The sequence below is a fragment of the Stereum hirsutum genome (genome assembly GCF_000264905.1).
Source record: "Stereum hirsutum FP-91666 SS1 unplaced genomic scaffold STEHIscaffold_13, whole genome shotgun sequence".
Classification (NCBI taxonomy): Eukaryota; Fungi; Basidiomycota; class Agaricomycetes; order Russulales; family Stereaceae; genus Stereum; species Stereum hirsutum.
The window spans coordinates 1625197-1651215 of record NW_006763143.1 but is presented as its reverse complement, the minus strand read 5'-3'; the positions used below and the strand labels follow the sequence as shown (position 1 = coordinate 1651215).

At 50.8% G+C, this 26019-nt stretch overlaps 7 protein-coding genes across 7 annotated transcripts; 5 read left to right on the top strand and 2 right to left on the bottom strand.

Annotated features, from left to right (window-relative positions):
* Positions 1-1690: 1690 nt before the first annotated feature.
* Positions 1691-2968, bottom strand: STEHIDRAFT_160234 (uncharacterized protein; the record flags this gene model as incomplete). The annotated part of the gene is made up of 6 exons (XM_007307665.1): positions 1691-1888; positions 1949-2086; positions 2145-2357; positions 2454-2678; positions 2754-2796; positions 2862-2968. The coding sequence occupies 6 exons, from the start codon at positions 2966-2968 to the stop codon at positions 1691-1693; spliced, it is 924 nt and encodes a 307-aa protein (XP_007307727.1).
* A 681-nt stretch (positions 2969-3649) lies between these two features.
* STEHIDRAFT_113731 (uncharacterized protein) lies at positions 3650-7173 on the bottom strand (the record flags this gene model as incomplete). The annotated part of the gene is made up of 12 exons (XM_007307664.1): positions 3650-3770; positions 3911-4002; positions 4084-4257; positions 4516-4767; positions 5089-5235; positions 5414-5496; positions 5581-5653; positions 5720-5892; positions 6222-6303; positions 6446-6586; positions 6692-6871; positions 6949-7173. The coding sequence occupies 12 exons, from the start codon at positions 7171-7173 to the stop codon at positions 3650-3652; spliced, it is 1743 nt and encodes a 580-aa protein (XP_007307726.1).
* A 691-nt stretch (positions 7174-7864) lies between these two features.
* Positions 7865-12333, top strand: STEHIDRAFT_113730 (G-alpha-domain-containing protein; the record flags this gene model as incomplete). Its single annotated transcript, XM_007307663.1, has 19 exons — positions 7865-8072; positions 8124-8211; positions 8250-8413; positions 8546-8687; positions 8723-8817; positions 8879-8984; positions 9145-9229; positions 9491-9657; positions 9678-9804; positions 9872-10036; positions 10083-10113; positions 10293-10518; positions 10600-10822; positions 11218-11262; positions 11413-11537; positions 11647-11747; positions 11828-12011; positions 12070-12172; positions 12241-12333. 19 exons carry the CDS (start codon positions 7865-7867, stop codon positions 12331-12333), a joined length of 2478 nt encoding a protein of 825 aa, XP_007307725.1.
* A 685-nt stretch (positions 12334-13018) lies between these two features.
* STEHIDRAFT_113729 (uncharacterized protein) lies at positions 13019-19795 on the top strand (the record flags this gene model as incomplete). The annotated part of the gene is made up of 22 exons (XM_007307662.1): positions 13019-13111; positions 13192-13218; positions 13270-13459; positions 13798-13866; positions 14020-14094; positions 14154-14314; positions 14477-14564; positions 14648-15117; positions 15172-15586; positions 16077-16190; positions 16395-16446; positions 16500-16866; positions 16939-17021; positions 17078-17165; positions 17640-17783; positions 18391-18446; positions 18803-18897; positions 18941-18982; positions 19112-19243; positions 19270-19356; positions 19392-19439; positions 19728-19795. 22 exons carry the CDS (start codon positions 13019-13021, stop codon positions 19793-19795), a joined length of 2964 nt encoding a protein of 987 aa, XP_007307724.1.
* A 486-nt stretch (positions 19796-20281) lies between these two features.
* Positions 20282-20819, top strand: STEHIDRAFT_62834 (uncharacterized protein; the record flags this gene model as incomplete). Its single annotated transcript, XM_007307186.1, has 3 exons — positions 20282-20482; positions 20537-20672; positions 20737-20819. The coding sequence occupies 3 exons, from the start codon at positions 20282-20284 to the stop codon at positions 20817-20819; spliced, it is 420 nt and encodes a 139-aa protein (XP_007307248.1).
* Positions 20820-22745: 1926 nt separating this feature from the next.
* On the top strand, positions 22746-23251 carry STEHIDRAFT_63093 (uncharacterized protein; the record flags this gene model as incomplete). The annotated part of the gene is made up of 2 exons (XM_007307216.1): positions 22746-22918; positions 22981-23251. The coding sequence occupies 2 exons, from the start codon at positions 22746-22748 to the stop codon at positions 23249-23251; spliced, it is 444 nt and encodes a 147-aa protein (XP_007307278.1).
* A 645-nt stretch (positions 23252-23896) lies between these two features.
* STEHIDRAFT_62704 (uncharacterized protein) lies at positions 23897-24229 on the top strand (the record flags this gene model as incomplete). The annotated part of the gene is made up of 1 exon (XM_007307179.1): positions 23897-24229. A coding segment is annotated over one exon (333 nt), but the record flags the coding sequence as incomplete, so codon positions are not given.
* Positions 24230-26019: the final 1790 nt, after the last annotated feature.

The following is a 26019-nucleotide window of genomic DNA, read 5'->3' as shown; positions in this document are numbered from 1 at the left end:
TCGCATAAGTACGCCACTTTTACAAAACAAACAAAACGCGAGCACATTGAAGCAAAAGCAGGAGGACAAAGTTAAATAAAGAAAAACGCACGATATCCGCCATGATATCATTCGCATTTTGCATCTCCGACGGATTGTCCAGCGTCTCCTGCTGTCATCGGGTTCTTCCGGGCAAAACTGAGAACGGAGCCGTACATATTTTGGAAGGCCGCGTGAGGAGTTGGTGGGCCGTAGTGCTTGAGGTCGATCCCTTTAAGATTGGGGCACATTATTGTAGCAAGGGCTAAGAATGGACCGAAACGGAACGAAACAAAAAGAAAAGGAAAAAGAAGAAATGAGATGAAGAGGAGCGTACCGGGTGTGAACGTACCCGCTGTCAACGTGTACCATGAGCAGCAAACTGTTCAACGTGACAGTCGAGCCAGCTCTCCTGCTCTTCAATCTTATTAGGGACACAGAGCTCGACGGTCATACACTAGGTGACACTCTTGAGCTTTCCGGAGGACTCTTCGCACGCTCGTCGACCGGGTTGAAGTGCACGGAGTGGAGAGGCTTGATGACGTGCACAATGAGAAAGAAGAAACAGATGCGTAGCGAGAGACGAGAAGACAAAAAGTAGATGAGAGTACATGGAACAAAGCAGGTCAAAGAAGCGAAGCAAACGTGAAGCATGGTGAAGGCGAAAGCCAACGCGAAAGTGGCCCAACAGCACGCGCCACGCAAGACCGTGTGAAGTCTGCTTGTCGCATGCCGAAAAGAAAGAAGCAAAGAAATCAATTACATTCCTCTTCTCGGGGCTACTTGAGGTTCTTCTCCACTCACTCGAAATGGCTCGGTCTTTCTTGATATCGCTCCGGTCAGCCAGACTTTTCTCTTTCTGTCTTTCTCGGAAATCTCATAAATGTATACTATCTTAGCACCTCCCGTCGTTTGCGCGTTTGATTGTCGAAACCTCTATCTCGTCTGCAACAACTATTTCTACTAACGTGCGCGGCACGCCTGTACATCTGCCAAAACTGCGGAATAGACAACAAGGTTTTCCCAAAAAGCGCCGCCGACTACTTATCATCTCTTTATCAACAATTTTCGACAACTTCCTCCTCGTGCTCATTGACATTCTCCTCAGTTCACTCGAATTTTCATCGTGTCCTCCACCTAAATTGACCTAAGTTTCTTGTTGCCCACACGTTACATCGTCAAGACCTCTCTGACTTCAATAACAGATGCCTCCTTGGACACCGACTGTACTATATCTTGGTCGTGGACACCACGCAATGTGGCGCGGTGCCACATTGCTTGTTGGCCGACGCGACTTCTGGATGGGAGGCCCACAGAGGCCCACAGGTCCTAGCTCAAGTTCCAGACATTATATTGTCCAATGTATTGATACGGCCTGTTTGCGGAGTCACAACTGCGTGATGAGTGGGTACTTCGTGCAAATGTATCGCGATCGGGGACGACACGCAGTGTGGCACCACGCCACATCGCTTGTTTGTACATGTTATTTTTGGCAACGGATTTGCAGGTTTGTTGCAGGTTACGGGGGTTGGAAGGACCTTGAAGCAAGGTAACTCATGGAATCTTAACCATTATGTCAAGACGATACTGTGAAATACACAGAACGACAAGCAAGAACTTTCAGGACCTGTTCGATCCGAGTAGAAACTGGAGCTATAACTATGGCCTTCTCTCACATAAACTTCCTCACGCCGCTCACAATTTTGTCCCAGTTTGCTGAGGAGGGAGTCGTGCCATACGCAGCCTGGTGATTTTCGAAAGCCTCTGCATGCTCCTTAGCTATCGCGTCCCAATCCCAACATTCTAGACTGGCCATAGTGGAATCTGTCGCGGGTGTCCCTTCACTCCAAAGCTCGAAGGCAAAGTTGAGCTAATCGCCAATACCATGATGAGAAGCAGTCAAAAATGACCCAAGAAAAAGGAGATGTACTGCTACTAGTGCAAGAACAAGGGCCTGGATTGGTTCTTGTCGAGGGAAACTGAACGTATTGGCTCCTTCGACCTGCCTGAAGTGGGCTTTTGCGAGAATCTCGAGTAGAAGTGGGTTTTCATACGCTCCGTGGCGGCTCTGTTTTGTAGATCTCATCATCCGGAGCAGGATAAGGATGCAGAATAAACCCACGTACATGGGATGAATACCAGTGAGCCCAGTGGAAGCTCCCGCGCGCTCCCGACGGCGACAGTATACTGCGAACAAACGCCCGGATTGATTCGGGGGTCTGGAAGCAGTACTTCAGACCTTCATTATAATCGTAATAGCTCCTAGTGAAGAACTTGTGTACAGCAACTGCTGCAATACCAAGGAACCTGCCACGATATTCGTGTAGTTTTTGCATAGACTATGATCGCCAGCATATACCCTCGTCAGCATGTTGGCTGCAGGCAAAGAAGGACAGACGAAAGGAAGCGGAAGGCCCGAGTAGCGGAGTACGTACAAGCTCAAAGATCACTTCCCCAGGAACAATGTTCTCGACATATCTCTCTGAAATCTCATCTGGGTACGTACTCATGAAAGCGACGCGGATGATGGGGATGAGTTCGTCGACATCCATGGGGAAATTTGACTCCGATACGGTGGAGTATCTTGCTACAAGGCTCGGTACGAAGACAGAGTCCCAAATCTCTGCAATCTCTAAGGGGAGCAGGCCGACGTCGACATCCTTGCATGTGGAGGTAGAGTACGAGGTGAGAACTTGTTAGCCTGCAATTAATGGAACAAAGCTGAGGGCATATACCTCATTCACCGAGTCATCGAATGCACTCTGAGTCGTGGTGACACTTGGAATGTATATATCACAAAATCAGAACCTGTTCTGTGGGTGAAGAAAGCGAGGAGGACAAACTCTGGCGGCGGGGAGTATGTAGGTGCTCGGTCTAAAACCGGTGCGAGTTCATGCTCTTTGGAGATTTGTTGATTAACGATGAGGTTTGGGGAGAGATCAGAAGACATGGATGATGAGGGATTCGGGGGTTTTGTGTTCTGTTGATCTGTTAGCAATGAGACATTGTTTAAGTACTGCTGATCCGTTAACGCCGTATCGGCCCCTCTTTCATGGGTAAATATTGGATAAATCCATCCGCGAAGAAGCTACTCGGCAGCAGGAATTCACCTAGTGTCATAACGCTGAAAGTCGGTTCAGCAAGTCCCTCCGTCGCACCGATCGAACGTCTACTTCGGTTTATTCGGACCCATAGACCCGAATAAATTATTTGATGTCATCTACTCCATGCAGACCTGCCTTCAGGTAAGCATGAAACACTATGATTCCTACACCACTCGACATTTTAGGGGTGTCCCGGGGAGCAACCAACAGCCACCCAACTCTCTTCAATTGCTCCACATTCCTTTCATGTACTCCAGTCGCGGATGCGAAAAAAATACAACATGAGCAAGAAGAACGATGGTATAGGGCCGGTTCCGCGTCTTTTACGTTGTTTGATCGCCTCCGATTTGTGGGGACAAAACTTGTTGAGGTTCCGTGGAGCATGTCTAGTCTATGATAGTTTCTCCGGTGCGGAGATCTATCGTTGCTGTCGAACGGTAGAACGTCTTGAATCCTCGGCGAGAGAGCGCAGTCACGTGTGCCGAAATCAGAAGATAAGTACGCCGCCGATCAGCAAACCAGTCAAATCAGTATTGAATTATTTTGCAAGATGCAGCGATACGGCCTTTCGCAGCGGCGATGCGACTGTTGCGAGTGCCGGTGCGGGGGGCGCGTACGGCGGTCTTCGTGGTCCTCATGGGCCAGTCACTGTCAACCATGTCAGGAGGCCCGACTTGATGGTAGAATCAAGATGAACAGATATGAGTATTAACTAAACGTTGTGGTACAAGCGTTATGTGAGCGTAAAATGATCTACCTCATCCTCACCAAACTGCTGCAGGGCTCACATGCAATCCTGATACTCATCGTAGAAGAGTGCGCCCTTGGATTCCTGTTTGTTGAATCGCCCAGATGCATGGTCCGTGAGAGCAAAGAAAGCCTGAAGAACGACATCGCGTGAGAATGTGTGGAATGGCGCGTTATTTGCAAGTCGGGTGGTTGAACATGGAAATGAACGCACCAAGAGGGCCGCAAATGCGATCATAGCGTCCGGAATTTCAGGCTCGCCTTCGATGTCAGACTCAAAATACCCATCGGGAAATTTAGTTACCGCCTTGGAGCCATAGAAAACATGGTAAAGTATGAAAATGATCGCTTCGCGAAGAAAAGTATTACTCTCAATATATTCCTTGGTCTAAACATCAATCAGTAACACCGTTAGATCATCAGGCTCGCCGTAGAAAAAATGTGCTCGTCCGGTTTCCCAAAGAGACTTTCGAGGCCATATACGTGCAAGACCTCGGATATTGGGACGTCATTGCGTGTCTTGCCCCGCCACGTACAAAAGGCTTGCTGAGGGTAGTCGAGACTCGCCACTCAATTTGAATCTCAACGACGAGTACAGCGGAAAAAAATTACTCGCAGCCGAGGCTAAAAGATCTGCGTAGCCGACCGGCTCGGCCAACAAACGCTTCGCTAAATCGGAGCAAGAGATGCGTGTAGAGAACGCGGCTCGCATGAGAATGTCCCAATTCCCGGGCGCCCCGGGCGTGCATAGCTCCCCTGCTGGTGCAAGTGTATAGACGAAGCACGCGGCGTAAGGAATTTGTACTGTGTTAGCCTCATTCAGCAACGTGCGGAGCAGCTTCCCCTGCTTGAGAACGCCAGCGAGCTCCGATCCGTTGTCGCTATCTGTATTCTTCTGCTAATTTGGAGCGGCGGTTGTCGGCTTGGTGTACTCATCGTAGGTGAGCGACGGTGCTGGAAAAATATATAATCATAAATTCTATCGTCAATGTATGGTGGACGAGGAAGAGAGGGTCGAATGAGGAAGAGTTATTGCCTGTCTCTGCCTGCGCGACTGGAGCTGTAGACTGGGCCGGATCTATTGTAACAGGTAGCGCGACGTGAGCCAAGAAACTCGTCACTCCTTGTGGGTACGATACCGAGTAATATGAATGCCAGATAATGTATTATCTTTGTACGCGACGTCATGGCCCCCATACTCTTCGGTTGGTTCGGATACCTTCGGCTTGCGCTTTGACGCCTTTGCAGTGGTTGTTCGGAACCGTGGAGGTTGCTCGAGATGGGCGGGGATGGAGCCAGAGCGCGATTTGGAAGGTGCAGGTGGAAGGTCGGCGTCCATGCCCGCCACATTGCTGCGAGAGATAGGCTGTGCATTGACGATGAATAGTTGAGGAACTAGTATTGCAAAGCAAAGGATCTCACAAATTCCGGTGGATCAAAACCTTTCCCACTGTCATGAGATGACCTAGCACTACCAACAGGCTAGTCCGAACACGACCCATGAATCAGTACTACGATAAAATAACAGCGGTCAAAGAACGGACCGCCTTCACGTTCTGATCACGGGCGCGCATCGGGATCTTGTCTTCGGTTTGCTTGACGGATTGACCACGGTTGGGATGGTTTCCTGCAAGGTGGCTGATGCTCTTCGAGGGCCTGGCAAGCAGATAGTTGTATTTATAGTATACAGGCAATTACTATGCATACGCACGGGTGATATTGGTTTTGTGAGTTTGAGCCTTCGAAGGCACTTGCTCTGCGGGGAGGGAGGACAAGGTCGGAGGCTGATAAGGTAAAAGGACCTCAGTAAGGTAAGGTAAGCCAGACAACCACATATACTGATTACTCACAGCACCAGCCCTGTAAGTGTCTTCGTCATCCGAATCGGTATCGAGGAGGTACGCAGGATGAACGTTTGCAGACGAGAGCATTTTTGGAACAGACCGCTGTTGAACACCGTTCCCTCTGCCTTCCTTGGCCGACTCTAGCTCACTCTCTGGGTCAGCGTCAGCTTTGAATCGAGCTGCCCACAGACGAAAACAACCCGATGTCAGTCACCGTCGCGGTCAGTGGCACTCTCATCACTTTCTCGCGTCTCTGGTCAGGAGCACAAGGATATTTGCCGAGTGCTACTCGGTGTCATTCATGGTCTCCGCCTTCCACTCAACCTATCCCCTGTTCGCCTCGAACGGTCTATCGTAGCCCTCCTGGACTTTATTAACATTGCGCAATATTTATTCCACACGGACACTACATGGACGACGCCTTAGCTCGTTTCCACGCCAACAAATCTATATTTATTGACTGCAGCGTTCGAGTAGACTTCAACCTCCCCAAATTCCACACTCTCACCCACTATCAACCCGGCATTGAATGGTTTGGCACGATGGACGGGCACGCCACAGCCTATACCGGACGGCTTCACATCGACTACCTCAAGGATGCATACAAAGCCTCAAACATCGCGACGAGGAAGGAAGGAAGGAAGGAAGGTATATTCACGAGCAACGCCAGATGACGGTCTGGAGGGAGCGGCGAGAGAAAGTGCACGTTCACGACCTTTTCATCAAGTGTACCTTGATGGCCATCCATTGCGATATGCACATCAAGCTAGCCAATTTTCCGAATCTCAGGGCAGTCTCTATCGACAGTAGGCTTGTTCGATTTGGGGCTGCGAACTTCTGCGCAGCTCTGTCCAGATTTATCGTGAAGCTCCGCTATCCAAGCTTCGATCCACGCCACGTGGCACAAGTGGCGGCTACTCTCCGACTTCCCTTTGCAAATGCCCCGTATACTTCAAAATCAAGTTTTGAAGTCTAAACATTCAAGGCCTCGACAATGTCCCCGAAACTCTCGATACGGTTCACATCCGACCTGCTTATCGTAGTGAGCAAGACCGTGACGTGGAGGGTTTCGATACCGTTCTGATCAACGAGAACGGCCGTGGAGAAGATGTCGGAGTAGAAGGTGTGCTGCTTTTCATTATTGAAAGCATTTCTCACCTAACATGGATGTAGGGTACCGTGTTGCTCAAGTCCGAGTGGTATGGCAACGATATGGCCCGAAAACATGGACCCACCTCCACTGAAGCACATGGATTATGTTCAATGCTTGACACCATTCCGCGGGCGCGGGCGCAACAACGGTACCCTTTGAAGCGTTCCGTCAAGGACGAGGCAGAGATCGCCGTCGACGACCGCATATGTCGCAGTGTCCATCTCCTTCCAAAGCTCGGACCAGCCGTGCCACGAGATTGGTCAGCCTCGACCTCGAGACGGCGGAGGAGTTCCTCCTTAAGAGTCATCTGGACTCACATGCCCTTGTAATAATCGCGAGTAGTCGTGAAATGAGAAACAAGCCCAGAGAGAACAGACCTGATGTGAGACGTGAACGCGGAAGATAGGTTGAAACTCGTGTGACCCCAAACACGGCATGAGCTGAATGAATATATAGAGCTATCGCCAGGAAGGAGTGGTCCTTGCAGAGAGCGAAAATTAGTGGTCGAAAAGTACGCGATGAATGTCGTCAATGGACCGGTTTAGCCGGCGAGCTATATGTGCATACTATGCGGACCTGGGCAACGCCCGGGTGGCCTCGAGGAACGCGTGATCATGGGAATTCAGCGCAAAGACACGTTTTTTTACCTTGTTCGACGCGTTAAAGGAAATATCCGGGCGAAACTCTCCAGCGAGCATGTCGCAGACGAGGTTGAGGCGTCCTGCCCCTCGTGATGATGCCCTTGGGTGACAACTTAGACCGAGCCAGAGCCAAATATGCCTCTCGAACTCCCCAAAAAATGCAGAGACCTACTGTTGCGTTATGAATTTTGTGGGCGGTCATGAGCATTGCGAGAGCCGGACAAACAACAGGTTCACGACCAGTAGCCAGCCTTTCATGGCATAACTCACGAATGACTGGTACGAAAACCCCCGAGAAAATTTGATATATCACATTATCATATAAAATGCGCGCCTGACTATCTGCCTCTGGCCACCATGCCGTGTTGCCATAAGTATCTCTTGCGAGCATCGCTTCCTCTGCCAAAACTCAGCGAAAACAACGCTGCATTTGTGAGCAAATGCTCCCCCCGCCCGAATCCGCGAAATCAAATTCGGCACGCGCGCCCGTCCCACGGACACGGACGTGCGCGACCACATCTGAGTGGCGGCCGCGTCTCCGAATGTAGCGTCGCAGGCTGTGTGGGTGGGTAAATGAAGAGGAAATAAAAGGTGAATTAAATTTAAAACGCACCAGGGGTATCAAAAAGGGGGAAATCGAAAATATTGAAGGCCGAGAAGGGGTGGAACAGGCGGCGGGGTAGGGGTGGGCGGCACAAGGAGTGGTATATATTTATTGATGGAAATATTGTAACAAACGCAGGTGGCCGAGCTGGGTTGGACGCGGGGCCGGCACTTACCGTTCTAGATGTGCGGGTTCGACTCTGGCTCAGGCCGCTTTTTGGACGCGCTGTGGACAGTCCTTTTTCGCTGTCTTCGCACACTCATTGTTCTCGCGGCTGTCAGTGTCAGAGCTCCCGCAAGAGAGTAATAAATCGGGGGGGCTGACTTACATCGCCTTTGACACCTCGCCATCCTTATGTAGCGACGACGCTAACCCTTTACTCGTCTTTTCTCTTTGCTCATAATACTGAACAGATCATACGCTTCCGTTTTTAGCTAGCGATGACTCGCGAAAACCCGGCTCGAAAAACACCAACGTCGCCTACCGGGTCTTCAGCATGAAAACAACTCATTGCTCTCCGAATCGTCTACAATTCTCATATCGATCGAACGATCTCGACGTCGAATTCAGCTCGCAGTAAGATAGGTGGCGGAGTTTACTGCATCGCGGAGGCAGCTTGGCATGACCTGCACTGAAGTCCAGACGGATCGAGCTAGCCCAGGTTCTCCAGGACAGAGAGACGATAATGGGAAAATGATCGAGCTCGGTGCGTTTATCTTACCTATGCTGCTTGAGCTGAGGAAACAATTGATGATCGTGACCACCAGCCACACGAGCTTCGACTCAGAAGTCGACCTCCTCAAAAGCAAGATCAATGACACCGAGCGCGAGAGGCGTGATCAGGCTGGTGTTGTCGACCTCTGAAAGAGGACAGTGCGATGCGTGATGGGACGTTCCTTCTCTCTATCAATTGTTATCATTTGTTCTATGCTTTATCGAGATTTTCTCCCATCTTCCAACGCCCTTGCTCTGCGCGCGGGCCAGCTTCTTACTTTTGTTGACTGAACGATCGTGTACATTTCCCATCCTGCAGAGGAAGTCAGATCGACCCGCATAAACCTCAAGCAAGTCAGGCAGGAATATCAGTCCCTGGAATCCCAACCACTACTACTACTAGGGTACTCCCTCCCGTTACACTCCTCCCCACCCTGAGTAATACTGACTTCGGTTTCTACATAGTTCAAACTCAACCCTCTCACTCGACAACTCCAATTCGCCAGAGACGAATGCAAACGCCTCACCAGGACACTGACAACCTAACAATCTACACACGGCCTACCCCACATCTACCTCCACTCCACCCTCTAATATCTACCCTCCAAACCGAACACACCACCATCTAATCTAGCCCCTCTTCCCTCCGCAGCTTGCACGGTTAGCTGAGCGCTGGCAATGCCAGGCTGTCGACGGAGAAGGAGGAATACAAGAGGAGACAAGTGGAGAGCGAACAAGAGCTCGGGAGGAACGTCGAGGGGCTGAAGAGGCTTGTGGCTGTCTTGGAGAGGAGGGACGAGGAGGCGAAGGGTGTCGTTATTGATGATAGAGAGTGATTGGGAATGGGTGCAGTGGACGGTCGAAAGGCGAGAAGACGAACTCCTATGTGAGGTGGAGCGCGAACCCAGAAGGCAGAGGCCTGAGGTTGCTATGGGACTGGGCGTGTCACCTTCTATGGGCTCGGTGCTTTGAACGCCGGGTACGCCTGCGACGCCGATGAGGAGTGGGACATCAGATGCGATGGAGATGACGAACGAGGATCTTAGCTCGACGATCGCGATGACCAGCAGGGCGCGGAAGGCGGGGAGAATATTCACGGAGGTGTCTGCAGACCATGCCAGGCTTCAGGATGCGTATGCGCGCAAATCCAGGGAGTACGAGAATATACGGAGAAGGCTCACAACGGGCTATTGAACCAGATCGAGGGCAGGGTGGGTGTTTGCTCTTTCTTCCTCCCTTCGTTCTTTGTGTTCGAAGATTATTCCACTGACATATGATTGCATGCTATGTAGGCCCCGTACTTACCGAATAACCCATGGAATACGACCACCTGGTCTCGGAACCGCACCATATCTCATCCGAACTCTCCCCCGTTCTCGAAGCCCGCGACGCACACGCACACGCAAATGCCGCACCCGACGCCACGATGAAGCTCGTATCGACTCTCAAGGAGAACAACATGCTCAGCAAGCAGGCGGACGACCTCGGACGCCAAGTCCGGTAACTCCTACGCCAGAAAGAGAGACTCGACCGCTGCAAGTCGAACGATGCGGGAACTGGGGCACAACAAAATCGGGGCAGGCGAGGAGCTAGAAGGGTTGAAGAGTCAGCTGGTGGAGGTGCAGAAGGAGTTTGGCACGTATAGGACAGAGATGGGTGAGGGAAGAGCCTGTGAGAGTCCAAAGGGAGAACGGTCAGTTGAGCGGTGCGTTGGCCAAAGCGGATGCAAGGATCGAGTACATGAATGATATGTTTCTTTGCTTTCTGAATCCAGCGAACGAAACCGGACAACGGCGCTCGATATCGTGGTTTCATCTCCAGACCGGCATCGAATGGCGAAAGAGCAGTACAGCGTTCAAGCCCACGATATGGACGAGCTTCTTGAAAGGCATGATATTGTTTGCGATAAGTCGACCCGTACAGATGTGGAGTTCCCCAAAGCAACAGAGGAGCTTTCCGTCCTGGAGGGCGAGATGGAGATTATGAGGAACGAATGTGTGAGTTTGAGAGCTGAGAAGGGGATTTGGGGTATAAGCCTTTCCCCCTTGCTCTAAACTTTTCTCTCTGCGGTTGGGCCGAGGCTGATATGCTTGGGTTATGGCCGGTTCATCCAGAGCATTCAGAGCCGCCTGGTCGAGGAGAACAGGGCACCATCGGTCGAGAGGTCTCAACTATCGGATCTGATGTCAAACGTACAGAAGATGCATAAAGACCTGGAGTGATCACAATAGGAAGAGGCTGGAGAACCAAATTTAAATGCTTGCGGGCCAAACGTGCATCTTTTCCCCCACCCCCAGCAGTGTGGTCGACTTACGTGTTCGTTACCTGCTTCAAGTATAGCTTGGACATTCGTGACTAGCTCAGTCTCGAGAGGGTCTCCGTCATCCTGTAGAGGGAGCTCGAAGCCAAGGAACATCAATCGCGCCTGGACAAACAGGTCTGTCCTCTGCTACCCACATGTATATTCGGTTTCTGACATATGTCCCTTCTCGTACGCCCAGTAAATTGCTACCACTCGTGAATCCCTCGCACGCGCAGAAATGAGCAAGTCTCATCTCGAAAGAAGGTCTTCGACCTTTCTCGGCAGCTGCAAGGTAACGAGGAGAAGTTAGCGATTCATGAGCGCAGAGGATCCATCGCATCTTTGTCGGTGATGGCTGGAGATGGGGTTGTGCATCAAGCTCCGGTGGACGATGCGACGACGAAGGAGCAGTAGCCTGAGACTGAGGTCGCTGAGCTTCCGTGAGTTTCTTCAAACTTTTATTCGATATATATGGGATGGAGGTTCTAATGATTGTTGCCTTCAGATTTCGTTATTTAGTGCTTCGCTGAAGGTTGCGGAGGTGGATCTTGAGGATGTGAGAAAGCATTGGCGCGGCTCCAGGTCATCAGTCAGGCAAGCGAGGCTCGTTGGGTTCCAACGTACGATGAATAGAAAGCTAGCGCTGAGGCCGCCTTGGCTTCAATTCTATTGGTCGCATGGCTATACGCCCACCAACCAGGATATCCTTCGCAGTCTTTCAAGACGACTGGTATCACCGAGACAACTTTCAAGGCCGGCGAATTGACTTACAAACAATTCAATGTCGGTGGTCAGTGGTCCAGGCGTAAGAAGTGGAATTACTGTTTCGAGAACGTCACCGCTCTGGTCTTCCTGGTCTCGTTGAGCGAGTACGACCAGATACTGTACAAAGATGAGAGCGTGGTCCGTTTCTGTTCCATTGTCGTCCATGTAATTCCTCAGTTTTTCATTCCTTTTCACACGGTTCCGCTCGAACCGTATGCAAGAAGCTCTCATCCTCTTTGACTCAATACTCACCTCGCGGTGGTTCGTCAAGATTAAGATCGTATGTAGCTTCCTGAGTTATTTCTTGCTAGCGTTTGTGTGCTAATGTCAGTTCTCGTTCGTCCGTAGATCCTATTCCTGAACATTGTTGATATGGTTGCGGAGAAGCTGCCACGGTCACCACTCGGTGACGACTTCCCCGACTACACAGGACTACACTGACGGTGACAACTACGATGCCGCCTGCCACTACCTCTTTCACCGCTTCATTTCCCTCGCCGGCGGCAACAAAACAGATCGACACCGATATGACCGATCCTGTTAAAGTTTCCTCTACCTAGGCGGCATCTCACTGTACCTTTCAGACCTCTCAGTGCTCGCGCGTGGCGATCGCCTAGGTTACCATGAATTCCACTCGCTTCCAATCGAAATTCGCGTGATCGCTACTAGCAAAGTTGTGAATGACAATTTCCTCCACAACCTTCCGCCTGGTATGTTATGTGGAAATGGAAGCTAACGAAAGAAATGATTCATTACTCAAGAGAGAATTGACTTATGGAAGCTGTCTAGCCAGCGTCGATGCGTTTCGGCTCCTCTGAGCCCGAGTATATATATCATGCTCAAATTGACCGAGACGACGGTCGTTCATTGCACAGAGTCCAGGTAGGAGAAAAACAAACCCGTGAACTCCATGAAATTCCTAAGAAAGTAAACATAGAAAGGAGTAGAAGCAGACCGAACGCGCCGCCGACACATGCCATGAAGGGCAAAGGAGAGCGTTCAGGGCTCAGGCCTCAGGGTCGAAGGCCATATTGACAGATGGCTGACAGGTTCGCAGATCGACGGACCTCCTCAATCTCGTCGATGAAGAGCAACTCTCGGCATCCAATTTGACAGAACCTGCCGAATGTTCAGGACACTGTATCTCGATATCCTGTTTTTCAACGAGTTGGGCCAACGGGAGCCAGTGCAAGCCCAAAGGACTCGGAGCGGGCAAGTGGTGCGCTCCAAAATGCTTTTGGCCGGTTGCAACATTCTATTTTGTGTGGGAGTGACATTGAGCGGAGATGAAATTGACAGATGGAAGGCTGCCCCATCCAGCTTGCAGTGAGTCACGAAATTATTTTTGAATAATGAAACTTTCTCAACCTGTGAAAGCGGAAGCAAGTCTCTACCACGCCGCATTCCCTCTCCTTGCTGCCTTCAATGACACACGAACTGCGCCACTATGAGCAACTCCAGACGCTGGAAGGAATCAACAAAGTCATAAATAACGTGAAAAAAACCTCGAAGGCCCACATCTCACGCGAAGTTGGGCGCTGGGGATTCACCGGAAGGTCAAAGGAAGGTGTGTGTCTTCATCAGGCTGCGTTTGCCTGCCGGACTCGATTCGGACGCGTCGATGTGGGGCTCCTTTGAACCTGAACCCTCAGGATAAGTCGCTGTAGGCGCATATGGAGTGGTTGTAATTGGAAGCTACCATTTGGTACGGCATCTTCGAATGGTCTGTAGGACCATCAACGACGGCGAGAAGGCCTTAAACTCCGCTCGGTGTCGCCTCCGAGACGTGTTTCTCTCTCCTTTGGCAGACCCGACTCGACGCGACATCAGGTCTGGCAGATAAATGCGGCCTAAGAAGTTCCTATTATTTTCTTTCTAAAATACTCCCAACCGTATATGCTGTAGATTTAATAAAATCACTAGAAGAGCTCCGAAAAGAGTTCGTCGTTCCGAGCCCTCCGGTAAATAGAGAAGGTACGTTTTATTACCACTACTTCCGTAGCATTCAACCGCTCTATCTGCACTCGACTCTGACTTCACCATGTCTGACAATTTTCGGTTGTTATGCCTCGTTCCAATCGTACGACATCCATGCTACTGCGCCGTCCTCTCAAACTGGTGGCATAGATGAACCTCATTCCTCCACTCACGCTCCCATCGAGCTGCGGGACAAGCCTGATTCCTCATCTGCGAACTTCCGAGGTCTGTTCTCGTCCTATAAAGTTTCGGATAGATCCTAACTGAGACACTCCCACTCATAGAAAATGGGGACCCCGTCGCCGCACCTGAAGACGAACGAGACGGGCCCCTCCCTGACCACACTATATTTCAATATATTTCGTTTCCTGTTGACGGTATGAGTGCTACTCGGCAACCCAGTAAGCATCGACTTGGAGCTCAGCCTTCTTCCGAAGATTTGCCTGTGCGTACCGTTACACCCTTACCCGAACCATAGAGCACCCTTGCTAATTTTCCTACCACCCTTGACAATCATATCTGACTCTGGAAAAACCCACAGTCCGCATCCACAAGCCAACGACGTGTGTAATGTATCATATAAAGCTCCTACTAGTTCTTAACCAAGATACTTCCAGCCGTCGAAAATGGGGACATTGTCGCCGTACCCGAAGACATCCAAGAGAAGACTTCTCCTGGACGAATGGTCGAAGAGGGTATGTCCTATTACCATGCATACCGAGTGTCGCATAGCTCCAGTCGCGCTTTCACTGACGATCATTTTCATGACCTTCTACAGTGACTGACGCATCTGGGGACATGGATATAGATCCACCGCTGACTGCCCAGGGAAGCGTTGGGTCCGCCTACCCAGATCTGGTGCACAACTTGGACCACACACAGGAGGCGGAAAATATCATCCATACCGTCCTCACTCCTGATGCCCTCGGCCCTGACATGGATCTTGACGTTGATGCTGATAACGAACCACCGATTTCCTCCAATCCTGGCGCTGCGTGCTCCCAGCCCAGTATCCGCCGTGGCCATCCCCGAAGAGGGAGACCGGTGAATACCTCCATAGCCCAACCCACTCCGTCCGATGATGGAAACGTTCTCGGGGTCCCCACGAACGTAGAGTTCGTCGATGAGGCGGGTCGTATAATTAGCATGGACCTGAACCGCGCCCAAGTTACCCGTGAGGACATTGTAGGGAATAAGCATGCCTTGGAGAAAGGGCGGGACATAGCTCTTGCAGTTCTACAGACAAAGGTCCGTGTGTAATCATTCTCCACTCTGTGATGAAGCTCAAAAGCGTCATTCCAGGGGCCAAAAATCTGCGAGACCCGTTGTCTCAAATGCATAACGAGCGGAAAAGGCCGGAAGAAGGAGAACGGCAATTTCGACTCTTTCGCTAACGACATTGACACCCTCCAGTGTGGATGCGGTGCGGATGCAGCGTTGATGCACCTTTGGCTAAGAAAGCAAGCTTTAACAGCCTCCTCAAGCCGAAGACGCCCTCTCCCTGACTGGGATACGAAGTGGACGTTTACACACAACGGCCTCCCCTACGTCCAGCACGCCATCGAGTCGACTTCCGGGCTGACTACCAATGACTTATTTGAACCCAAGCAGAAACAACTTGTTACCACGGCGGACTGGGTCATGAACAACCTTAAGGAGGAGGGTCATCTTGGAGAAGATGCCAGAGGTATTCTGAGACGTGTCAGGGATAATCTCAGTACGATGGACCTTGACTGATGTATTTCAAGATCACTGGTCGTCCTCGTCAATGAATGTTTACATATTCCGCTTCAATCCATGAGCAGATTATCTTGCCTCGCCTCCATCGTTGTAGTGAGGATAGTATGCGTAATTTCTACACTGAAAGACGGCACGATCTCGGCGGCGTCGGCCGTAGCTCGCGCTGTTATCGGGCTCTTCGACTTAAGGAGACCTTCAGCCCCGTCGACAACTGTGCCGAGCTCACTTACTACGAGGAGTCTTCTAGTAAGCTCAAGCACATCAGCAAGGGCTTCTCGTCGTCGAGCTCTGCATCCGCCCCAGGACCGAGGAGCAAAAGAACCAGCTCCAGCACGGCGTCAAGAAGGCCCCCACCCGTGGCACGGGCATTGTCAGAACATTTGATGAGGGGCAAAAGAGGTACGTACGCATTCTGTACATCTCGTCATATATCCAATCACTGTCACAAATGTTGACCTCTTCAACAGCGTCCCTGCTTTCTCGAATTGACGGACGACGTCCTCCAAAACCCCACCGTATCATCACCTGCATCACCTGCTCCCTGAAGCATCCCTTGACGCGCGAAGGATGGGACGCTGAAGGTACGCAGGGTCAGTGAACGGAACAACGTATTCGTAGTCTTTTTCTTCCACACTTCGTTTTGTTTACTCTCAAGTCCAGCTAGGAGTCATACGGCGTGTCAGCAACGCTCGCAACACGTTTCGTCTCATTGTGGCATGCTTTTCGGTCCGTTTTCTCTTCTTTCGTCTATTTCTCTTCGACGGACTCCCTATGACTTCCTACAGCACTCTCGACCATGATAACATCCGGCTCAATATTGGACTACACGTCGACGTGGTCACTCAAAGCGTGTTCCGTCGTGATATTTGTTGATTCTTGCTTCGCGCCAGCACCTTTGTCAGCACATTCACCCTCATCGCTTTCACTCACGCGGCCCTTCTTCGACTTCTTCCCTCACCTTCTGAATTTCTCGAAGGAGATTACCCTGTTCGGCTCGCGATCGGCAATGGCGATAAGGCTAACTGTCAGTCGAGGGGTATCAACGCCCTCGCCGACACCATCTGCCTCGTACCATCCTTATTCGTCACTCTTGTCGCTGCTGGCTCGACCTGCTCGCTTTCTGGTCCGATAATAACCCTCGAACGCGAGCCCGGGAAATTAGGTCAAGGTGACCTGGACGCGCACCGTATTTTGGGAGGTCGTCAGGCGCTTGGGGTGTCGTCCTCCGCGCCTACTGCGTCGCTCGTCGTCTTCCTGGTACCCTCACTATTTATCTCGCTAACTTGCCCTCGCTCTCCCTCATATTTTTGACCTCTGTCCGTTGACGAGACCCACGGCACGTCGACAGTGTCTGGCTCAAGCCTCATTGTACGGCCGAGCGATCATCGCCGCTTGTCGTCGCTCTTCTTCGAGTGCGTCCGCATACTATGTACGCCTGTCGGGTCATGCCTATCTGGAGGATGTTTAGGTTAGGGAGACCAGGAAGACGGGGAGGAGGACTCGAAGTGCGGGGCTCAAAGAGTAAAAAGAGAACGTGGGGGTTCTTTCGCCTCCCGGTACGTTCCTTTCTGTCTCGTTTTATCTCGTGTCCTTTTTTTCCCTTTTCCTTTTTTTTTTGTTTCCTTTCGGTTTGTTTGTTTCTTCCCTTCACCCCTTCTCTTTCGTTAGACCAAACGGCCCCCGCCGGTGACTCGCTCCCTCCTCGCTAGCTTCCGCTCCTCCTACTGTTAAGGTCACGCGACGACATCTTCGACCTCAAGGCATTCAACCTCGTCGATAAGCGTACTGAGTTCACTTACCGCAAGGAGTCCTCCGGCAAGCTTAAAGCGTGGCACCAAAAGTATGACCGGTATCATCATTGAGCTCTGTACTCGCAACAAGACCAAGGGACGGGAGCAGCAGCTCGTGCACGACGTCGAGGAGTTCCACTCGTTGCCTCCAGGCTTTGACCGTCGCCTGCGTGAATGCCAACAATTGACGCCTAGGTCGCTTCGCCATGTCTGATTCTTCACCGTGACGATTCCTTGTAGACTATGGGTGGTGCCCTCGCTCTCGGGGTAAACGTCAAGATGGTTACTGGTGACCAGTTCGCTATGCCGAAGGAGACTATTGTTCGCACACCGATCTCCCCACCGTTGTCCACGCTGTTCGCAGTCCTCGTCTCATCCTCCAACGTATGTGTAATCACGCGATCTATGTGCTATCACCTTCTATGCAGTCCACTTCGCCATCTTCGTGTTTTACGAGTTCCAGTTCCCGCGATTCATGTTCGTTATCATCACGTTCCTTTCTGTCGACTGTCTTGCCCTCGATGATACCAGATAGTTTGGGTCTGGCCGCTATTTTCACCTGCCCCGTTGCTGAGGATCTTTACGCAACTGTGCCTATGTACCCAACCTCAGCTTTTTACAAGCGATCAATGTCCGGGTAAATTCATGAGGGTCAGGAGTGTGCGCAGTCAGACCCTCTGCGACGCCACACGCTGGTGCCACATCAATAAGTCCGCTGTTTGTCCTTGTTTATTTCCGGGACGATTCTGAGCACTTACGGGGAGGCCCTCAAGGCGAGCAATCGCGAGGCATCGCAAAGCTGGAATATCAGTCCTCCGATGGGTCCACCCGTTCTTGCTGTATGGCAGGTACAACACCGCCTGCCAGTGCCGTCGGCCCTAGAAATGGGCCACAGAGTCACCGCGCTTTCCTTGCCCTAGATCTCAGATGGCATCCTTCTGAATGTAGAGGTCTTCGCTCGTGCTCTGATCTTCTTCTCATCTCATTCCAGTGGTATCGTGTCGTCCTCGATGAAGTTCAAAATATGCGCAGTTGGGCATTGTCTGGGTCAGTACCTCCTTTCATATAGACATCACAGTCAACCGTTCGTGCGTTTTGCGATTACAGCACACCCATCATCAGCTGTCTAGCGAGTAAGAGGCACTCCTCTGTAAACCTGCGAGCCGAAGGGCTCATTGATCTTAGATGCTTATTGGTATAGACTAACTTTTGATCCTGTTCCTCCTTGTATCATCGTTTGGATGCTAAGTTTCCTTGGTCTTTATGTCGTAGTTCGAGGACGCTACCACTGACGGCGATGCTCCATATGTTTCGATCGTTTCACGGCCTCGGTCGTCACGCCCTGCACGCATATATTCTGCCGTGACTGTATTTGTACGTCTTGTTGTTCATTATCTACGCAGCGCGTTGCTCGATCGCTCGTTAGAAAGCTATCTGGATCTTCCTCGCGCTGATGATCCGACTGAGAGGATCACACATAAGGAGGATAAATGTCCATGTGAGTACCCTATGATTTAATTCACCACAACCTTCTTTGATAGTCGTACAGGCCCCGACTTCAGCGCGAAAAGGTCATATTCCAGGTCTGTTTTCCTGCCTACAGATGAGTAGACCGAGCTTACCATCATTCCTCGTCCCACCCAACCAACTCGTTACCCAAGTACGAGCGGATTGACTCTGACATCGAGATGGAGATGTAGAATGTCTCATAGACAAGGGCAAGGACAAAGGCAAAGGCATCTCGAAGAGGAAGAAGAAGCCCGATTCCGACAGCGGGGACGACGACAAGCACTATTCTGGAGATGACGGTCATAGCGACTTCATTGCTGATGCAGACGAGGATAGTGAGAATGAGAATGTCGCCAGACAGTGACTAAGCGTTTGAGAAAGAAGATGGGGATCATCAATGACAGTAGTGATGAGGCGGAGGAGAGCGACGACGGTGAAGTACTGTTCGGTAGGCAGTCGCCTGCCACGACGGATATCCCGAAGGAATAGATCGGGATGATGCCTCGCTTCCTCTCCAGCACGAAGATGAAGGTAAGTGGTAGTTCTTTTGTTGCTACTGTGAGTGGTACTGATATACTGGGTGTTAAACTTTCGAGTGGGCAGCCTTTCCCAACGCACCTGTGACGCGCTCATGCTTGTCCAACGCCTCCTTCCACCAAGTGCTTTCACCGGGAACACTAACGGCTCATACAATCGAACAATCTCTCAGATCGGCATTCGGGGAGGTGATGGCGGCTAACCACCAACCGGCACAAGTCCCAGACTTGGTCTTGGAAAGATGCATCTTCTAGTGATGGGGACATGTCCTATACCATGCAGCGGAATCGAACCAAAGAGCGATCGAGAAGCTTTCGGGTGGATGGCCGACATCGAGCGGTCGTACCTAAAGTAATGATAGAGAATATCTCAATAAAGTAGGAAACGATAGGCAAGATATAATATCCTTCATAGACCTTTATAGTGATGACGATAGCAAGATATGACGATCTCACGGAACGCGTCTTCAGCCTTGAAGACGTCCGAGAAATGTTTCGTTACGACTGCGGGAAATCATTGTGGGTTTCTGCTGACTGGACATTATAAAGCTCAAGCAGAGCCTCTGTAAGCGTGCTGAGAGCTTCAACGAGGAGGGACGAGACCATTGGGGTAACACAATCGATCAGGTAGATGGTGGTTGGAAACAAGCCAGACGTGGATTTTGGCGCCACAGACGCGTTTGACATGAGGCGCGCGGACACGTGTGTGACACTTTTCCCTCGTTTCTGCAGGATTCTGCATCCTGCGTCTTCTTGCTACTACACACATTGTTTTCATAGTGCTTATCCTAGTTACCTTTTATCCGAAAATATAAACCCGCACCTATTTCCTCGACAATGGAGGTAGACACTCACACCGAAGAAAATGCCCCGACAGCTCCAGAACAAACAACCGAGTCGGCCCCACCTATACCGCCAGCGGAGGAGGACGTCGAAAAAACCGCAAGCAAGACTAAGAAGCCGGTTGAGCTCGAATGGGAGACAGGGAAGTCTCTATTGCCACTTGTACGTGTACAGAAGATTTTGAAGGCAGACAAGGTGCATGATCAACTCTGTATGTCATTGGCTGTACCTCTAACTTGTATGGTCTAGGAGCTACCCACAGTGTCAAAGGAGGCGGCGTTGATTATATCAATAGCTACAGAAAAGTTCATCAAACTGCTGGCGGAAGCATCTCATCAGGTGGCGAAGAGGGAGAGCAGGGTGACAGTACAGCAGAAAGATATCGGTACGAGGGTCCACGATCGCACTGTTCTTGATCGTACTCATCGTCAAGGTACTGATTACTATAGCTTCGGTGGTGCGTAGAGAAGACGGGTTTTTGTTCTTAGAAGGTAAGTTGTTTGCTCGAACAATCGGGTTGAATCGTGCTTAGATGGTGTATGCAGAGATTATACCGGGGCCAGATACAGCTGACGCCCCTGTACGTCGAAAGCTTCGAGCTCTGGAGAAGACGGAGACTGCCGAGAAGGAGGTTGATCTATAGGACCCTCTGGATGAGGAGCAGGCTGGTGAGGGCAACGAGGGTGTTGAGGAGAAGGTGGATGAGGAGAAGATGGGTGAGGATGAGACTATGACCTCGGACTGACTTACACATAGCATCTGTAGCCTCCGTTGATTTTTCGTCCTGGTCCCTGTAGGGGACGACATCTGTTAGGAGACTCTTCGTGTCAAACAGCCCCATATGAGCGGTCTCCCACAGGCAGACCTTGGTGTTGAAGATAGACGTTCAACGTGTCAAAGTCTGCTACGGAACGCGCCTTCGAGAACCAATGTCGGAAGTAAGGCTGTATAATAGCCTTGCTCAAAGTTCGCATATTGAGGCTCGCATACGAGGCTCGTAAATGAGCTCGATATGAGCTCGATCCTCATATACTGCGTTTATGAGGGCTCGATATGAGCACTCTGAACAAGGCTAATGAAATTCGGCACTGTGTGCCGAACCAGAACGCGTGTAAGTACCGGCGGCACCATTGGAAATTTGTTCAACCGCTTCAACGCGTCGCGTCTGCCCAAGAATCTACTACTGTAGTTAGAGCTGTATTCCGCATCGCTATGGATAATACAGGCGAGCATCCCTCACAAGTTTCGCGCGGTCAGCCAAACACGCAGCGAGCTGCAGCAGCTTCAAGTGCCCCGGCAAGCCATACGGCCAGCCCTGTGTCAGAGGGAGGGGCCACTCGACGCTGGAGCTCATCCTCGAGCCCAGTTTTCACATCGCCATGGTCAACATCTCGTCGGCGATACTCTTCGGAACACCCGGGGCCCGTGTGGTTTTTTCTGGATCAAATAGGTCGACACCTGACCTTCCGGCAACCCCGATCTACCCTTGGGCCACCCAATCTGCAAATCGCCGCAACACTCAGAGTTCTCTTGACCCGCTCCTATCGGGTGCAGCTCAAACTCCTTGGCTACTCTTGCAAAGGAGCGACCGTACAAGCAAACTCGTTTGTTTGTTATTCCCCGCTACACATGGTGAGAACGTGGCTATAACGTGGCGCTTATCGCCGAACCTCGACCTACGGTATCAACCCCTCTGACGCGACAAGACTACAGCGGGTTGAATTCTCATTCGAGTTCTTTTCTTGTGCGAACGGTAACATCATCTCGGCGACAATCTTATCTTTTTCGATTCGCTGTATAGCACCGAACGTCACATGAGCCACAAGTAGTTTGAAGCTGTGGCGACGGAGATAAAGCAAGGCGCGTGCAATTACATCATATTTCGATTTTGCATACGAACCTTTCTTCATTCTTTCCTTTGTCTGTATGAATCCACACGACGTCCGACCAATCTTGCTCAACGTTACCCACGACATCTTCACCATCGAGATGAAGGTTGTCACCACCTTTCATCAACCATCTTCCATCGCTCACTGTCGGTCTCGCACACTGCTACACAGGCAGGGCCAAGGCCTTCATGATCAACGATGTCCTATTGAAGGACTTCTTTTATGTCTTGTGCGTCTTCCTCTTCCCAGTATGTCCCTCGGTTGACTACTAAAGCCCGCCTTGGTGTCCCTGAACTCAACATCCTATCTGACACTCTGGTATCCTCTCCAGAACAAGCAATCGACACACTAGAGCCATCAGCTCTTGCCATCCTGCACCTCGATCACCGTCAAGGTATTCAGCCTCTTCGCCGCGATCTCAACATCTCGGAATAAGAGCTTTCTCCATCTCCGTCCCTCATGTTCACTCCCGCCACAATATCTCCCAAAGTCTTTAAGATGGCCCCTGTCCCGGAGAATTCCCTATTATCGTTAATGTTCCTCCTCTATAGCTCCTAAATCCCGAAGCCATGGAACGCACGTCAGACTTCAACGGGAGACTCCTGGTCATAGGCGGGAAGAAGTTACTGCTCTTCGAGCTGACAAGCAAAGAGTTCCAAAGAAAACACCGCAAGAAGTTGAGGAAGCAGGAAAGCAGGCGAAGTACATCCGGGAAGTATAAGGCGAAAGCAGACGCAAAAGAGTGAAAGGGAGGAAAGCCGCAGTCAAAGCCCATAGCTAGTGGTGCATGGCCATGGAGGAAAGTCACCCCGTATGTAACACTCTTTCCCGGCAACCATTGATGACCGATACATTGCCCTCCGATCGATTCTGTCAGACGAATGACGAAGGCACGCAGCATCTCATAGGGGATGCATACGGCCGGCTTGCTATGCTTTCCCTTGATTCGCTACATGACCAAGGGTTGATCCTTGTCCCTCTAGGCGAGGTATATTTCGAGTCACCGCGGCTCATTTCATCGCTCTTGTACTCGCTCATAACTCGAATTTATAGACCTATCCAGCCACGACGCTAACGTACCTCGACTCCCAATTCCTTTATATTGTTTCGCACTTTGGCGATTTTCAGCTCATCAAGATCCACCGACCCTACGGTTACACCACTCCGACACGCTTCCACTTCTCGGTATACTCCCTGTTGAACCTGGTAATCTGGCCTCCTCCGGCAAGGGAAAGGTGAGAGCAGCGTCTGGAAGGATGTCAGATGGACGCATTCTGGGAATGAAAGAAAAATACCTCGAAGTTGTTCACTCGTGGTGAAGGTAAGTTGGTAGTTATTTTGCTGGCTACTGTGAATGATACTGATAGGTCTAAGCAGCACGTGATGGAACTCCTCACGGATTGGGCCGAAAAGCATCCGGATGACAAGGTCAGTCAGTCTTGTCGGTCTCCAGGAGTTTCTTTTTAACTCACCTTCACAATCGCTGGCTACTTGAAGACACGGACTGAGCGCGATCTCGCTGCTCATCACTTTAGGGCAAAAAAAGAAGTCGAAGGCCATGCTCATGTCGCTCAAATGTGGAGGAGTAGGGCTCAATCTTACTCGTGTGAACCGTGAGCACCCTACATCAGAACTTGCCACCTGATGCCCACCAACATCAACACGTTCCCGGGATCTCTGTGTAGGTGTCATCTCCTTGGACCTTGCGTGGAGCTGAGTCGTCGAGAGCCAGGTGTTCGACCGTGTGCACCGTCTCGGACAACCGAAAGACGTCTTCGTACATCGGCTGGTCATTGCAAACACAGTAGAAGATCGTATCCTAGCCATTGAGGATCGTGAGAGGGAGTCGGCAGATCGTAGTCTCGGAGAGGGTCTGGAAAGACGATCGGCCGGAAGTTCGCCCTTATACGTATACGTCTTTTACTTATGCCGCGTGGGGTGTGGCGTGGAGCCCAATGCTGGCTTATTTCGGCACTTCGTAGGTGTGAGCATGAGAGAGCTCAGGAATTCATTCGGTTTGAACGGTCGCGGAGAGGTGATCTTCGATGACTAAGTAAAAAGTAATTCCTCAAGCCACGGTCGCAAGTGCAGTTCGGAGTATACCCTTGCCCCCGTCTCGATGAACTACTGCAATACTTTCCATTTCACAGGCCGATTGCACGCATTCCATGGGACTAAATCTTGATTATTGCGTCCCTCGGAAGTGTGGACACTTCCGAGCTCTGCCTCCAAGATTGCAGCTCCTTTTGACTGCAATCCCCAGCTTGTCACCAGCGCTTGAGGTGGTCCCGAAACATCGATCGATTGACAATTTGGTAAGTCGGAAGTTTTTCAAGCCCAGAGTTGTGCGCTTTTGCCGATGTAAAATTATGTTTACAGGTGTTTCAACTTCGGTTGACTTTCAACTTATTTTACGTCCATAGTGATACATACTGCTGGTTTGTGGGGATGAAAGTAGAGAGTGGAGTGGAGTGTCGGAATTCTGACCTTTCTTGATGTTTCAGCCTTTCCATCTCAGGTGAACCTCATCCCTCGCGGCGTGTCAACTCGCCTAAGCTTGAATAACGACATGCTCGTAATGGCACTCGAGTATTCTGTCACAAGCACGGCTTTCATTTTCATCCCCGCGTCCAAAGTGAGCCCTTACTAGTCCACTGATCATGCGGAAGATCTTCAAGGAGGCCACAGTGCTTTGCGTACAGCATCTAGTCTTGACTACTGCCGCTGACATTCTGACTATGCATCGTATTAACGAGGCCTTTACAATCAAGAAACTTGTGTACCGCAAGCGCTGTCACCTTCACCACGCGGTGAGCTGCTCCCCGATTATCAGCCAGCTAACATCCTCATGTTTTCATGCCTTCCCTCTCCCCAATATCAAAACGACGAGAAGACGGTCGTTTCCTCGAGGCTAGTTTAGCTATGTACTTTGCGTTCTGAGAATGATCTTTAGAACAATTTCGATCGCTCGATATGCAGCATTTCCAGGGCGATGCGGCTTAATTTGCAGGCACGACTGCAACGCGGTTTATATGTGTAACTAGAAGGTAGTGGAGCATTCTCCGGAACATGACCCGAGCTGCATCGTTTCCAGCGATTCAGTTCTTTGTAGAACGAGTGGGTATGTATTTATTATTGTTCCAGCCGCTCTGGTCGCACTCGTCTACCCTGTACGTTCACTTGCACCGATCACTTAATCATACAGACGCCGGATTACCCAATGGCGGCCCTCTTCACCAGTGACCTTTCACTGTACTGTACCGTTAAAGGGATCCTCGCGGGGATGTCGTTTCTGGAGGTGGAAGGCATACTACTATGAGATCTCCGGTCTTCGTGTACAATCACAAGCTCCACGGAGCGGCCCGCTGACAATGCGTTGCAGAGTGTGTCTCTTCTATCAAGGAGTGTGGGTTTATTGCGCAAGTCTCCACACATTCCTGCAACATGCCCATACCATGCACGCACCACGCCTACATGATTAGAGGTGTCCCATTTAAAGGTGCATCTACCTATCTCCCCTCCTTTTCACTCGCCCTCTCTTACACCCATATATCCCTCTTCTAGACTTCTATTTCACAATTTTTCGCGTTTTAGATGCCGGGTGCTCGGACAGAGACTATTATAACGCCTCTCCAGGCCAACGCCAACTTTCGATCACTTGTCCAGCACGCCGTAGCCAGGCAGAATAAGCGTGCGTGCCTCCAACTAGTGTGGAAAGTTGCACGTCACTGAGCAATTTTCATCTCATGTTTCTTCAGAACGTCATAAAGGTGCATTTTTGTTGTACGCTGTTGAACATTTGTGTTACAGACTAATGGAACCTCCCCTCGCTCTCACACTCAA